Source organism: Pseudonaja textilis, chromosome Z (genome assembly GCF_049901715.1).
Source record: "Pseudonaja textilis isolate UNSWEBS1 chromosome Z, rPseTex1.2, whole genome shotgun sequence".
NCBI classification, from domain to species: Eukaryota; Metazoa; Chordata; class Lepidosauria; order Squamata; family Elapidae; genus Pseudonaja; species Pseudonaja textilis.
Window position 1 is genome coordinate 84,950,268 of NC_142008.1, and position 12,860 is coordinate 84,963,127.

Sequence of the window (12,860 nt, forward strand, 5' to 3'; positions counted from 1 at the left end):
TTTGTTGTTGTTGCTGTTGTTTGTTTGTTTTGGAAATTACTTACAACACTTATGCAGGTTGCTGATAACAACTACTAACAATTAAATCCCTAACAGGTATGCAGAGATAAATAGGGAGTGTTCCTGCAATAAATTCTCTTAAGTATATATATATTAAGTATATATATATATATATATATATATATATATATATATATATATATATATATATATATATACACACATACACACATGTATATGTATATATATATATATATATATACCATGAGTTCAAATATGAAAGACAAATCAAACAGGAAGGAAAGATCCAATTTTGTTCATTCTGTTCCCAGGTATGCTCCAAAGCAGGGGTGTCAAGCTCGATTTCATTGAGGGCCACATCAGGGTTGTGTTTGACCTCGAGGGGGCAGGGGAGCATGGCCAGCTTGACATCACTTGTGTCGGGGGCACCTGTGGTAGCCTGAGCACTCTGCCAGTGAAAATGGGTTCTCAAACTCAGTTTTCAGCCATGATGGCCTCCTGCAGCCTTCTGCCAGCGAAAACGGAGCTCAGGGCAGCTATAGGCAGCACTCCCGGGTCCTATTATTGGCCGGACTGCCTCCTGCAGCTTTCTGCCAGCAGCCCCCCTGAGCTCCATTTTCATTGGCAGAGGCACTGCGGGTAAGTCCTTCACTGTTTCCAGGTCGGCCCCCTGGACCAAATCTAAGAATCCCACAGGCCAGTTCTGGCCCCTGGGCCTTGAGTTTGACACCCCTGCTCTAAAGCATATGTTAGTATATATTATATTAAAACTTAAGATTTCGAATTTATAAACTGATATGTGTAGGGTTACCAGTTAGAAAGTGAAAAACTGCAAAAACACTGCAAAAAAGTACTAAAGTCAACATGTATATGAAATTATTTTGTCCAGTATCATAAAAATTGATTTTTAATTTACAAGAATGTGCTAGAGTTAGTTAGAAAGCAAAAGTTTTGGGTGTGTAACTGATTGACATTTTCTCAATTTCAGGCAGCCAGCAAACAACTCAAAGGGTACTAATTACTTTCACTTAATGTGACCTTGATACTATCCTCTGTTAACGCACCCTAGGACAACATTTGCTTTTTTGGTAACTGGTGCAGTACTGGCTCATATTTAAGTGGTTGTCCACTAGGACTTCTAGATGCCTCTCATAGTTACTGCTTTGAGTTAGGTACCACTGTATTGTCACAAATCCCTAGAACAGACAGAGCAAAAGCCCCTCTTCAACTTATTTGGTTTAAGTCTAGACTAATGCCCATTGCATAAAACACTAGAAGATTAGGAATATCTACTGGTAACAATTTTTCTTTAGTAATAATAGGAGAGAAAAGATCCCTAAAGGTTGAGAACTTCCTGGAATTTAGAATAATGGGTACAACTTTATATCTGTGTATCCAAGGCTGCCTATGAGCTACACCACATATTTCATGTGGATAATATCAGGAAGTCCAATTCATGCCCAGTTGACTCCATGCATTCAATCTCCATGTTTTGAATCCAGAGGCATAAACATGAGAGGAGAATATCAGAGGTTCTAGAATATTAAGAAATCTAAGCATAAGCTCTCCCATTTTCTGCTAAGCATATGGTCTCCCATATTAATGCTACATTAATATTCAGAAAAATTATATTTCTAACTACTGACACTTTTATATCTGTTCAATAGAAACCAAAAAAATCTGGAACTTCAATAATATAACAAATTATATATTATTAATGCAAATTATACTTTGCATTTGGAATTAAGGAACATGCAGACAAAAGATAGAAACAGCAAAGTTGTTGAAACAAGACAACTGAGTATAAGAATCAGGATAACAGGAAAAAGTGAAATCTCTTATCCAGAAGAATTATAATAGCTAATCTTCAGATATTGCTCAGATAATGTGAACCATTCCAGAATTTGTAAAAACACCAGTCCAGGACCGAGGTAAAAGATTTTTTTTTAGCTTTTTCCAGCTATATTGCAGAAAGAAAATTCTTCAGAATCAACTTAAGCCAGCAATTAATATTCTTACCTCATACCTAATACCTTCTCTCTCTCTTCTTTTTTCTTCTTCAGATTCAAGATAATAAAAGATTGCTAAATCTGGGTATTTACGTCCAGACTCCTATCCAGAATGAAAGAACCGAATATAAAGGCTAAATTCATGTTGATACAAAGTAAAACTTCTTTTTTATTAAGCGATTAGGTTTTTTGCCTGATTTTTTTCTAGATTCACAAATAGTTGGAGACTATTCAAGAGCTGAAAAGTCAATGTATTCATAATGGAAATTGGTTTGCTGCTGCAAAAGATTTGGTTTGGAAATAAAGCTAGATAGATTTAAGATAGAAAACATTACAACACAAAAGGCACTATCTGCTGATTGGTGTAGAATCATACAACAATTTAAGTTTTTTTACACATTGTTTTTCATAAATTATATTATGCTCTCAATATAATTTGAAATATAATTTGAATATAATTTGAAAATATAGGAATAGTACCTTAACCTGTTTTAGTGCATAAAATAGTTATTATTACTGTGTTGCTTTTAATGTTATATTGATAATACAGGTTGTCCTTGTTTAGCAATTGCCTTGGATAGTAACTATTTGCATATACAACAGTATATGGGCATATATAGTAGAAAAAATACTTTTCTGATTACTATACATACTTACACCCAAATTTCTGTGTCTGACAGCAATGCTTACTGGAATTAGAGTAATACTGGCCATCAGCCTCCGACCAGACAGAAAACACAAAATTTGTTTATTCTACTTTATTATAATATTACATTAACAGAACCTCACATATGGTTTGCCTGTCACTTTGCAAATATTTCACTAGAATCAATTGCAATTGCTAAACAACAGTTACATATATACAGTGAATTAGTTCATCAAAAGTTAAGCTGAAGTTCACTTTTGGTTAAACTGAAGATATATATTTTACAGGGATAAAAAAATGAAATATGGTTTCACGCCTTATTGCTTAGAAAGATAGCATTCTGAATGCTGAATAGGACCTTTTTGTTTTAAGAAGAAAAGTTGTAATACGCCTGGAGAACAGTAAAATGTTTCTGAAGAGAGAAACTTTAGAGAAATTATGGTCTTTTATTCTCAGAAGTCTCGCTACATTTTCCCCACGTAATCTGGGAGGAGTAATATAGTCCTTAATCATGTTCTGCTTTACAGTCTTTGCTTTATAACATCCTAACTATTCCTTCTTTTCTCCCCATGCTTACCCAACTTCTTGATTTTTTATTGTTGTGTATGTATGATAATATTATTAGGTATAAATGCTTATATTTCTTGGTATCTAAGATAAATAGGAACAATATTTCAAGTAAGTAGTTATTTTATCAAACATACAGCTCCATCTGTTAACTATTATGAGGCACGTTCCATAAACTACATTTACAGTGCATTATTGAGAAGATATTATCTGTTTTCCTTATAAAGTGATTAAACTGAATGTTTTAAGGAATGACAAGTGTGACTTTTATTGAGAAGGGTCAACAAAAGTTAAAGAGAAGTTATTTACTTAATGATCTTCAAGAAACATTAACAGAAATACAGATATGGAAGTCTATGCCTTGAATTAGAAAAACTGTTTCTAACTGATACAGATGCCTTCAATTTTATAAGATATAGATTTTCTTCAAGACAATGTCATCAATCTATAATGTAACAAATAGGTATTATAAGAGGGTAGAATGTAGCTGGCTAAAAACCTAAAACTCAGTAGAAATAGAAATACAGAAAGAAAATATACAGATAGCTGGCCAAGAGCTGATTAAGTGAAGTGAGAGAATATTCCTTCTTCAGAATACTCCGCTAATTTCAATATAGAACAACTGAGCTGTATTCTCAAGAGCTATTTTCTCAAGAATCACAGCTTACCAACATTCAATTTACTGTGATTTTTTTTCTTTGCATGTTTAGTTATTTTTGAGATATTCTTAATAAAGCCTATGTAATAATCAATAGAATCACTTCCTGGCAAGAAGGGCAAAAACTAGATAGGCAGGCAGGCAGGCGGATAGAATTAAATACATAAATAAATATTTATTGTGTAGGAGAAAGAATTTGGGATAAGCATGTACAGTAATTCATTTCTCTCTTTGAAAGTCAGAATGTCTTTAAAACATGAATTATTGCTGATTATACTTTTAAATAAAGATAAATATTGAACATCTCATTTGAAATTTGTTTACTTACCTTGTCCAGAATGACTCTGACAATAATCTATGCTTGTCTGCCTTCGATCTTGTGGCTCCTCGCTTCCTCCATCTACATGAGAACCAAAACAGAACAAGAGGATCAGTTCAACAGAGAGATTAGGCAACTACAATTTCTCTTCCACTATCACTATCTCTTAAAAGACAACAGCCTGATTAGTCACAAGTATTTCTCACTTAACTACTGTAATTGGGTCAAATTTCCATTACTGAATGACATAGTTGCAAAAAGCAATATCCCTTAACCATGCGGCTTGGTGATGGCAGTTCCAACAATTCAAATTGCCAATAGTGCCAATAGTCCCCATGTTGTGCTTAAGTGTGATATTATGTTGGTCATCATAACCTCTCTGAAAGCTGGCACTGAAAATCAGAAATGGCAATCACATGACTACAGGGATGCTGTGACCGTTTCAAGTATGAGGACCAGTTGTGAGTACCACTCCTTCAGTACTGTCATAAGTTTGAACAATTACGGAATGAGTGGTTATTAAGTGAGGACCACTTAAACTACTATTATTTTTGTAAACATTCTAAAAGCAATGCCTCTATGATTTATTTAAAACCATAAAAATAACTTTTCTTGAACTCTTATTTTCTTATTCAAATCATGTGCTCCAAAGCACAAAAGAATAGTTGATCACATACTAAAATAAATCTACATTTGAGAATCATCTAATCGTTCTATAAAGTGCTCTATTACACTAAAATTAGCTTTCATAAAGTTCGGTAATCATAAATATTTACTGTTTATATAAGGTATAGTGGCAGACAAAGTGACCAAATCAACTTTTTCATGGAAAAATTAATTGTGCATTATGCAGTTAAGATCACACGATGGTCACTGGTAATAACTAATAACTACATACCTATGTAAACATCATACAATATAGGACCGAAACCAAATTGTGCATCAAAATGCAGCTAATTTAAATGCCTCATTTATTAATTAAATTTCAAAGTCAGTAACAATTCAGAAGAGAACCAGTCTGGTATATTGGTAAAGGAATCAGAGTAAAAACTATGATACTGTGAGTTCTAATCCCATTTTAGTCACAAAGATTGCTGAGTGGCCTTGGATCATTCACACTTTCAGCCCTAGGAACAAGGCAATAGCAAACTACTTCTGAGAAAACCTGCCAAGAACTATTTCACAGAAGTTTAGAATATCTACTAAGAATTCTCTATGCTCAATATTTACAGATAATCAGAGTTGGAAGGGACCTTGTAGGTCATCTAGCCCAAGTGGGAGACCCTACACCATTTCTGACAAATGGCAGTCCAATCTCTTCTTGAAAGTCTCAACTGATGGCGCTCCCACAACTTCCGAGGGCAAGCTGTTCCATTGGTTGATTGTTCTCACGGTCAGAAAGTTTCTCCTTGTTTCCAGGTTAAATTTCTCCTTGTTCAGTTTCCATCCATTATTCCTTGTCTGGCCTACAGCAGCTTTAGAAAATAGCTTGACCCCTTTGGTCAAGTTTGGTTAATTGCTGAACTCTAAAGGTCTATTACCTAAATAATTGGCAGTTAAAATTGCCTTACCCCAATACAGTTTACTCATTCCTGCATCTGCTAGTAATGCATCTTCCATATTTCCATACACCATTTCTGCACTCACCAATTCCATACTCTGCCAGAATATAGGGGTTGGTTTTTCTATGGTTTATGCCTTTCTTTCTCAGTCACTGCTGAAATATATTAGACATGAACATTGTCCCTGTTTGTAGTTGACCTATATGTTGATTATAGCTCCTTTCTACAAACATTACCCATTGCTTAAATTATTGAAACACTTTTTTTTTTGCTTTTTAGTAAATAACAAAACCCACACCATGAGAAATCATCAACAATTTCCAAAGCAAATCTGGCCCCTCCCAATGATAAGGATAGAGGGCCAATTAAATCAACATACACTTAACTGAAAATTTCTTTCAGATATTTTATCACTTCTTTTGCTGATAGGGTATATTTTTAATTTGGCCTTTTTGCAAATAGTACAATCCAAATATTTGCCACAATCTTTTACATTTCAACTACAGCCAGGTCAGGCATTTTCTGCAATACTTTAAAGCTTGCATGACCCAACCTTCTATGCAATGAATGTGCACATTCATTATGCTTTGGTTCATTAGAAAAGATTGTCTGCACTGCCATCAGTTTCCTTGTGGTTCAAAATACATAAATTGTTCAGTTTCAAACCTTATGCATATAAGGTTTGAACATACCCTGTTATTCATATCCTTATGCACATACCCTGTTATTCTTTATGACTTTGCATGTACTCTTTGCAAAAATTATTTCATACCCTTCATTGTCTAAATGAGACACACTCAGCAAATTGTGATCTAAATCTGGTTCACATAAAAAATATTAATACATAGTATATATACTGTTCCTTGTCCTTGTACAGAAAAATAATTACTATTTGCCAGGCTTACAAATTTCTATGCAACTTGTCCCATACAGGAAAATAGTTTTGGGTTATTTACAATATGTTCACTTGCCCTATTGTCCAGCAATCATATGCTTGCCTTCACCACAGAAATCTGTGTGTCTTCTTGCTTCTGTCTCTGTGCTTTCTCTCTCTTGCTTGAATCTTTCAACATTCCTGCACAATTTCTCCAGATAGGCTGAGAAGATCCAAATGCGAAGCAGCATTTTACAATTCAGACTTTCTCTCCCACCTTGTTATCTCACTGGAAAACAGTTCCTCTCTGATTGGGCTCACAAAGAAACTTTTACCTCAAAAAAATACTGCTGGCTCTTCAGAGTATTTTGGGACCCTTAACTTATCAGGGATTTGCATAGCTGGTGTCCAAATGGAATCAGAGATGCTGACAATAATTTTTGGTTTTATATAAATATTTACAGCAAATAAGAGAAGCAAACAGGAGCATAGTCATGTAAATCAATACAGCAGAAACATCATCGGGTAAATCAAGAGAGAACGCAGAGCACAAAGAAGTGGGAAACAAAGAAATTCCCCCTTTTCACTCACAGCAACTAATTACAGCTCAAATTCCATCATACAGTGGCCAGCTTTTCTTAAGCAATTAGCTGTATGTTCTTACTCGTTGTCTAATCCTTCACTAGTCCAGATATTAAAATTTAATTATCTTAACAAATTTGAAGTAATGGTATTTGGAAAGAAGTATGATAGATAGATAGATAGATAGATAGATAGATAGATAGATAGATAGATAGATAGATAGATAGATAGATAGAAAGAAAGATAGATGAAGGTGTAGGTGTAGGTATAGATGTAGATGTAGTATTTAGGTTTCTTCGGATATTTTCCCGCATCTTAATTTTTGCGCTTTTATTATAGTGACGTTTTGGCAGAATCTCATTTGCCATCGTCAGGCTTGTGTTCTTTTTAATTGTACGTGTTAGGCTTGGCAGCTGTTTTTTGTTTGAATTTGGTACTGGCTTTCTGCTTTATTTGAATGGTTTTTTCCTCATCCTGATTGGCTGGGAGTCTAGGTCTGTTTTTATTGGTCTTTGAGTTGCTGTGTTCTTGATTAGTTGGCAATATTCTGTTTTGTGCATTGGGGTTTCTTAGTGCAGCTTGGTTTCTTGTGAATGGCCAATAATTATTTATTAGGAAGCTAGGTTTTATTTGGGTAGCTGGCTGGGGCGTGTTTGGGCTGGAGTTATTGTGGGGGTCTGTTTGTGTCCAGGTGCTTGCCTGGATTGTGGTATAGAGATTAAAAAGAACCCAATACACAAGTCTGAGGATGGCAGATAAGATTCTGCGAAACGTCACTATAATAAAAGCACAAATATTAAGATGTGGGAAAATACCCGCGAAAACATAACACACACACACACACACACACACATAAAATACTAAATATAAACAAAGCTAATGGAGGTGACAGTATTCCAGATGAGCTATTCAAAATCTTAAAAGACGATGCAGTAAAAGTACTACACTCAATTTGCCAGCCAATTTGGAAAACTCAACAGTGGCCACAGGATTGGAAAAGGACAGTTTACATTCCAATTCCAAAGAAGAGCAATGTCAAATAATATTCAAACTAGCAAAGTTATGCTCAAAATCTTACAAGCTAGGCTCCAGCAGTATGTGGACCAAGAACTACCAGAAGTACAGGCAGAATTTTGAAGAGGCAGAGGAACTAGAGATCAAATTGTCAACATATGTTGGAGAAAGCTACGGAGGTTCCACAAAAACATCTACTTCTGTTTCCTTGACTAGGCTAAAGCCCTTGATTGTGTGGATCACAACAAATTGTGGCAAGTTCTTAAAGAGATGGGAGTACCAGACCATCTTATTTGTCTCTTGAGAAGGGGCGTTGGTGCTTACCTGATATGCCCATTCTCTGTGAGCTGTGAAGAGCATCCAGACATGGGAGATGCTTCCTTCTCTCATCTGATAAGCTGAGCTGATTTGTGAGGACACTCCTCCTTGAGGCTCCTCCTTAGTGTCCCCAGTTCTGGCGATGTCGAAGTGATAAGTTCATCGTCATTCTCCTTTAACTTTGCTCTATAGACTTGGCCAGAATTGGACCCACACCAGAAGGACTCTGGGTGGGGCTGGGTGCTCTTCACAGCTAACAGAGAATGGGCATATCAGGTAAGTACGTTGCCCCTTTTCCAGATGAGCTGTTCAGAGCATCCAGACATGGGACATACCAAAGCTTGGCATGTCGTACGGGAGGGTCTCCATCTGGTTTGAGTCCCCTCTTGTTACGTGTGGACCCATTATAATACATTACTGCCGAAGGCTGCTTCAGCAGAAGCAAAAACATCCAGTTTACAGTGCCTTATGAAAGGCAACAGTGAGGCCCATGTTGCTGCCCTACATATTTCTTCGATTTATTCTTGAGTAGCCCAAGTAGCCGATGTTGCGGCACTCCGAGTTGAATGTGCTGTAATGCCCGTAGGTACAGGCAATGACTGAGTCTCGTAAGTCCTTGCAATAGTGACTCATAGCCACCTGTCGACTGTCGATGATGTGACCTTCCTGCCTTGAGTAGCTGATTGAAAGGAGATGAAGAGCGCCTCCGTCTTCCTAAAATATGCGGTCCTGTCTATATAGATTCTGAGTGCACGTCTCACATCTAATAGATGCCATTGTCACTCTAGACTGAGATGGCCTAGGACATAAGTTGGGGAGTATCAACTCCTGAGCTCTGTGGAAGGTTGAATTAATTTGGGGAATGAAGGTTGGATCTAGACAAAGGACTGCTCTGTCAGAATGGATAATATAGAGATCTTGTCTCACTGACAGGGCGCCTACCTTGGAAATTCATCTTGCAGATGTTATCGCTACTAAGAACACCTCTTTGTATGTAAGTAGATCAGGGGTGGGCAACTATGGCCCTTTTATGAATTATGGACTTCAACTCCCAGAATTCCTGAGCAAGCCATGCTAGCTCAGGAATTTTAGGAGTTGAAGTCCACAAGTCATAAAGGGGCCATAGTTGCCCACCTCTGAAGTAGATGGAGACTCGTGGTTCTCAAAGGTTCAAAGGGTTGTTTTGTGAGTGCTATGAGAAACTTCTTTAAATCCCAGGTGGGGTATCTATGAGCCACTGGAGGTCTTAAACTAGTGGCCCCACAGAGGAAACTGCATATTCTTGGGTGATGAGCGATAGATCTTAGGTTACCACAGGTAATTATCGAGGCTAGAGCCACCACTTGTCTATGTAAAGTGTTTGGTGAGAGTCCTTTGTCCAAACCTTTCTGAAGAAAGTCCAGTATTTGTGCCACTGATGGAGAGGTAGGGTCTATTTTCACCTTGTCACACCACCTGCAGAAGATGTTCCAGGTACTGTTGTATATTCGGTTTGTTGATGGATGTCTGGCTGCTTGGATCATAAAGATGACTTTATTGGAGAGTTTCTCACCTTTCAGATGTCTCCGCTCAAGCACCATATGGCTAGGTACAGCCATTGTGGGTCCAGATGTTGAATTGGGCCCTGTGTGAGTGAGACTCTGTCCGGCGGGATTCTCCATGGGTTTGTTATCGAGATCCGCAAACCACGGACGTCTTGGCCAGTAAGTTGCCATCAACAATAGTTCTGCTTTCTCCTCTGGAAGTTTCTGGAGTACCTTGGGAATCAGCCGGAGGGGAGGGAAAGCATAGAGAAGACCTCGAGGCCAGCAACAGCGTAGAATGTTGATTCCCTCCACTCCTTGTGTTGGAAATCTGGAAATGAACCTTGGGAGCTCTGTGTTGATAGGCAAGGCAAAGAAGTTATGATCGGTTGGCCAGCAGATGTGACAGCCCCTGGAACAGTCTCAGGTGCAGGCGCCACTCAGAATGGTTGACAGTGGCCCTGCTCAACCAGTCTGCCTGAATGTTGGACTGTCCCGACATGTGTTCCACTTTGATGGAGATCAGGTTCCTTTCTGCCCAGCAGCACAGTCTTTTTGTCTCTCTCATTAGTGATTTTGAATGGGTGCCCCCCAGCCTGTTTATATGGGCCTTTGTAGCCCTATTGTCGTCAGGATTAGAACATGTTGCCCCTGGATCAGTGGTAGAAATTTGTGGAAGGCCAGATGGACTGCCCTCAATTCCAGCCAGTTTATGTTACAGGCCTGTTCTGTCATGGACCAACAACCCTGAGCTGTAAGGGACTGACAGTGGGCCCCCATCCAAACAGACTTGTGTCTGTTGTGACAGTCTGTCTGTGAGAGTCTTTGAAAAGACAGCCTTGCTGATGTTTGTTGTGGACCACCAGTGGAGCAATATGAGGACCTTTCACGGAACGGTGACCTTGGACATAGAATTGCTCCTTCCTGACCACTGATATGGGAGCAGAAACCATTGAAGGGTTCTGGCGTGGAGCCAGGTCCAGGGAACAATAGGAATGGTATGATATCATTTTCCCTAATAATTTGGATAATTGGGCCAGGGATACTCGTTTGACAGTCCTAACTTCCTTTGACAACTGCATACTGCTACTTTGCCTATCCGGTGATAGGGATACCTTACCAGCCACTGTATCAATGATGGCTCCTAAATGCAGGAGATGAGTCAATGGTATCAAATGACTCTTGACCCAATTTATTGAAAATCTGTGCTCTTGTAGAGCGACCTTAGTATCTAGTTCAGCCTGTTGACTGGATGATGACAAAATTAATATGTCATGGAGATAGCATTGTAGCCTAACTGGCTTGCTCCTAAGATGGCCTGCTAACGCAGCCAGGACATTTGTAAAGGTTTGGGGGCCAGAGGCTAGGCCAAATGGAAGAGCTATATACTCGAAATAGTGGCTATTATAACAGAATCTAAGGAATCTGCTCTGTGTGGGTCTGATAGTACCCTCCCCTCCAGTTTCTATCCCCAAATTCAGATCTTTTTGACTGTTGTCCTTGTTTATACCCAAAGGGCCTTTGTGACCTTTGGGAATAGGATCCTTGGTAGAAGGGACAAAAGGAACCCCTCCAAAAGGACTGGGAAAGTCTACTGTCGGGCTTGCGAAAAAGAGAAGGGAGAATCTTTTACTTGTTTTGAGATTCCACCAGGAGCGGATCCAGGGCAGATCCAAATAGTTTATCCCCTTGCAAGGGAGTGGATGCTAATTCCATTTATGTTTGGTGTCCACCTGTCAATATCAGAGCCAAAGTAGGCATTGTGCCTTGACATGACATGCTATGGCCCTTGATGAGAATTTAACCGAATTAAAGGTTGCATCTGCAGAGAACTGTGAAGCTGCCATCACTTTGGCTATGTCCTGTTGTGTTCTGGTGTTCAATGAGGAAATGGAATCTCTTAGGTGATGAAGCCACCTTAGGGAACATCTGGTAAAGAATGATAGCAACTTGCGTCTGCTAAGTGAGCCCTGCGTAGGGCTAATTCTGCTCCCTTGTCCTCTGGCTTAAGAGCTTCTTCCGCTTCACTAGGTATAGCAGAAGGAGAGGCTAGAGCTATTGGTTCCTCTACAATGGGGGCTAGTAGAGAGTTAGAGAAATCAGGTGCTAAATTGTAGAATTTCCTATCATATCCCATTGGACAGGAATAAGCAGCAGTAAAGAACCATTGTTTCTGAACTACTTCAGTAAACATTTATGGCACTAGAATGACTTCCGCCTCGGTGACAGATTATGAAAATATTAAATCATCTGATTCCTCTGGCGCTGAAGGCAGTTGGGAGGTAGAGTTTGGATTGTCAAGGCATGCGATGTTCTTAGCCTTGAACAATCCGAACTCTACCTCCCAACGCAAAACTTAAACAGATGTGGGCAGAACAGACCCATGAAAATAGGTTCTTCAGTGGCTAAACCTTCATTGTCTGACATGTCCTTTTCTAGTTGTTCTGCCTCAGACAAGGATGAATCATTGTCCTGAGAAGATACATACACAATCTGTTCCAACTGGTTTATCTGATCTTCCCTACATTGAATACCCTGGTCGGGCATATGAGCTATTGGGAAATTTGCCCCCTGGGAAGGTACCTGAAGTTGAATAGATTTGGCTCTGCTTAGCGACTTTGGAAATTGAAGATGATGCTTAGGACCTGCTTGTTGTTGCCTTGCTGTGAAGGTCTGTTGCACTTCTGCTGCGATGCCTCATTTAATAGCTTGCTCCATCCAAAGTCTCATATGAGGAGGAATATCTTGGGGAAGAGATTCCTCTGTT

At 38.7% G+C, this 12,860-nt stretch overlaps 1 protein-coding gene across 6 annotated transcripts in view; it reads right to left on the reverse strand.

Annotated features, from left to right (window-relative positions):
- TANC2 (tetratricopeptide repeat, ankyrin repeat and coiled-coil containing 2) overlaps nt 1-12,860 on the reverse strand; it is a 343,732-nt gene that overhangs the window by 208,586 nt on the left and 122,286 nt on the right. For all 6 annotated transcript variants that reach the window (XM_087917322.1, XM_087917326.1, XM_087917324.1 and 3 more), the window contains one exon: nt 4,230-4,301. In XM_087917322.1, the coding sequence (XP_087773448.1) occupies nt 4,230-4,301 (72 nt within the window). The remainder of the gene's footprint in view (nt 1-4,229; nt 4,302-12,860) is intronic.